We start from the raw sequence: 3,017 nt of genomic DNA on the forward strand, positions 1-3,017 counted from the left end.
AATAATAATAATAATAATAATAATAAGCTTGAAAACCAATTTTCACCAAAATCAAAGGAAAACCAATTCCTTCAAAACATGGAAAAGGGGGTCACGTGGAAGACAATATAGAAAACCAATTCTATGAAAATTTTACCTATCAAACACATCATTTGAGTGAAAAATAATTCCATTTTCCATGAAATTTGGAGCCTGTGAACCTGGCCCTTAATGTCTCATATTGGACATAATTTGTTTCAATTGCTAAAAAAAAGGGCTAGAAAACCAATTCCTTCAAAACATGAAAAAGGGGGTCACGTGAGGGACAATATGGAAAACCAATTCTATGAAAATTTTGCCTATCAAAGATACCATTTGGGTGGAAAATAATTTCATTTTCCATGAAATTTGGAACCTGTCAACCTGGCCCTTAATGTCTCATATTGGGAAAACTTTCAATGGAGAAAAGTAGCATTACTCGTTTCTTTTTGTACAGCCTAATGTTTTTAGTGCACTTTTAGACACATCTTGTAGTTTTTGAAAGGCAAGTTACAAATAATGGTGCTACAAGCTTTATCCTTGTTTGGGAAAAATTAAAATATTATTATAATGAAGATGAATAATGGATATTTGTGAATGTGTTACTATTTGACTTTGACTTTAAATTATAAAGAGATTATAATGAAATCCAACAAACACTTTGTATGTAAATAAATCTCACATTTTGTAGAATAAATAACTTTTTTTTTTTTTGGTCTGTTATTATTGACATGTTTTCATTATAATGCATAAAAAGTTAAATTTAGCCCTTGTTTGAGCCCCATTTTTTCACCAAAATACATTTTTCAACAGTGATTTGACAATATTTTAACCACATATTTTTCAATAAAATAATATTATACGTAAATAAAAAACTTTTCTTTATTTTTTAACCACACATTTTCCATCAATACACTATTCAAAAATTCATTTTCTCCACAAAAATGGGGCTCAAACAAGGGCTTAGTAATAAGGTTGTACTTTGTCCTAAGGTTGCGCAGTTCATATGGTAAGCAACCCATTTTGTAGTAGTTATAAGTAAAGTATGCATTAAGTGGTATATGTTCCCTACTCGCTAACAAAGAATAAGTACCAATGATATAATGTTACCTTGTGCATCAATGGTGTTATATAACATTATTCATGAAAATTACCACCCCAAGTTCTAGTCCTTTGATTCTTACAATCATAACAATAATAATTTCAATTACACAAATACTTTACATCATTAGAAAATAATTAATAAACCGTTGAAGACATATTAGTCTTGCTCATTGTTGACACTCCAATTCCTAATAGCTTGCAATACTGCTTGTTTAACAACCTGGGCATCTATGCTATCGGCCTGTCCATCATTCCGGAAATAAAACTCTTCTTATATTTTCCAACAAAATACGTTTGGGCGGTTAAATTCCATGCAGGCAGTAATATCAAAATATAATATTATTGTACTGAAATATTAGATAAAACAATTACATTAAAGTAGTCAGCAAAAAAACCAAAATATCAAACTCGTGGTACAAATTATGAGGAAGATTTCAGCAGGTCACACTTGATGTTTAATCAGGAGCACGAAAATTTTGGACGTATCATATAAATAATTCTTCAAAAAGATTTCTTTTTCTTTTTCTTTTTCGATTTTTTTGATAGTTGTAACTATTAACCAAATGCAGTTAAGAAAATCTATTCGCTTAGCCTGTTCAATAATATTCAGTTTTTTGTGTTACGGTTTAAATATATAAGCACTCGATTAAAAAGAAATGATGTATCGATAACCCTTTTTTTTTACCTCACTAACAGCTTCAAGACGAAAATTATCAGAACAAGAAACCCTAGCATCAAGCACTTCAAGGCCGAGTTCCTCAAATGCTTCAAGTATGGAGACAAGCAATCCGGGGCAGTTCTTTTCTGAAAACACATTAATTAAGAAGCCCTTCTCCAGCGATTCAACTTTAACCTGCTGGAGTATAATGCAGTAGAAATATTTTGTCAACTTTTCTGATCAACTGAATTATGAAAGAACGTAAAGGCAAAATCAGAAAAACAACAGTAAAAAAAGAGTCGTAATTTGGAAAATGAAAAGTATACAGCTGTTAAGGAGTTTTCTTCATTTGAATTTTGTAAAGTTACAACATCTTGATCTAGTCTTTCAACCCTTTCCTTCAGCTCCTCGATGTACCTTGATGCATCTACAACTATTGATGCTGTATTCATCTGTAAGACCACAAATATTTACTGTAAACAAGGAGAACAAACCTCTATATAGGAGTTTAATTTGTAATAAAGAGAAAACTTAGAAAATTTTGCACCCAGCAATTCACCATCACCTACTTTTCAGAATTAATGTTATTTGGAGGTGAAGAAAAAATACACGGAATATTAATTTCATGTTGGAGTACAAAAACTAAGAACCTGGACTAATCCATTGGGGAAGGAGTCAGAAAATTTTATTGGAATGGGCTAATATGAAAACTTTTTTTTTTTAATAAATATTTTTTCCCTATATTAATTAGGGGTGGGAGGCTGAGGGGACGACCACTAGCTCCACCCCTGCCTCCACCGCTCCGTCCCAGCTAAGTGTCAACTAATAACATCTTCACCATCCGAGAGTAACTATAAATGGGCATATTACTCGCACAAAACTAGTGCAAAAGGGAGGTACCTACCTTTGCCCAGTTTTTCTCCTTTTCTACCCATTCATATGGAAAACCAATATGAAGTTCTTTAGAAAAGGAAAAGGAAAATTGAGAATATTATTCATCCTTTCCTCTATATGATAACCTTAGGCTATACAGCAGATGTGTTTAAGATATCAAAAGAGAGAGAAAAAATTAATAAAATTTGAAAAGGTTTAGCAATTCTATACGCACAGCAGTGGAATTAGTAGCAGAACGAAGCTGTTCCAATTTCTCATATAGAGCGGCTTTTTTGTGCTCGTTCGAATCCATCTTTCCTTCTTCTTTGCTCTTCTCTCTGTCCCACTAACACACACGGAAGCA

General features: G+C 32.3%; 1 protein-coding gene across 3 annotated transcripts; it reads right to left on the bottom strand.

The window, feature by feature from the left end:
• Positions 1-1,164: 1,164 nt before the first annotated feature.
• Positions 1,165-3,011, bottom strand: LOC111380296 (transcription factor bHLH61-like). 3 transcript variants are annotated; one of them, XM_023003821.1, is made up of 4 exons: positions 2,889-3,011; positions 2,107-2,232; positions 1,808-1,975; positions 1,165-1,363 (listed from the first exon to the last, which is right to left on the bottom strand). In XM_023003821.1, the coding sequence occupies exons 1-4, from the start codon at positions 2,964-2,966 to the stop codon at positions 1,280-1,282; spliced, it is 456 nt and encodes a 151-aa protein (XP_022859589.1). In that variant the 5' UTR covers positions 2,967-3,011; the 3' UTR covers positions 1,165-1,279. The 3 variants fall into 3 exon arrangements, with proteins under 3 accessions (XP_022859589.1, XP_022859588.1, XP_022859590.1); XM_023003820.1 differs by having other exon boundaries at positions 1,808-1,978; XM_023003822.1 differs by lacking the exon at positions 2,889-3,011 and adding an exon at positions 2,685-2,882 and having other exon boundaries at positions 1,808-1,978.
• Positions 3,012-3,017: the final 6 nt, after the last annotated feature.

This window comes from Olea europaea, unplaced genomic scaffold (genome assembly GCF_002742605.1).
Source record: "Olea europaea var. sylvestris unplaced genomic scaffold, O_europaea_v1 scaffold2121, whole genome shotgun sequence".
Taxonomy (NCBI): Eukaryota; Viridiplantae; Streptophyta; class Magnoliopsida; order Lamiales; family Oleaceae; genus Olea; species Olea europaea.

What these genes read in the sequence shown, in the direction of transcription:
- LOC111380296 (XM_023003820.1), bottom strand. Translation starts at nt 2,966, where the DNA reads ATGGATTCGAACGAGCACAAAAAAGCCGCTCTATATGAGAAATTGGAA. An exon ending in AAGAAAACTCCTTAACAGCT is followed by an intron (nt 1,979 to 2,106) that starts GTATACTTTTCA and finishes ATTATACTCCAG; the next exon opens with CAGGTTAAAGTTGAATCGCT. An exon ending in GTCTTGAAGCTGTTAGTGAG is followed by an intron (nt 1,364 to 1,807) that starts GTAAAAAAAAAG and finishes AATGATGGACAG; the next exon opens with GCCGATAGCATAGATGCCCA.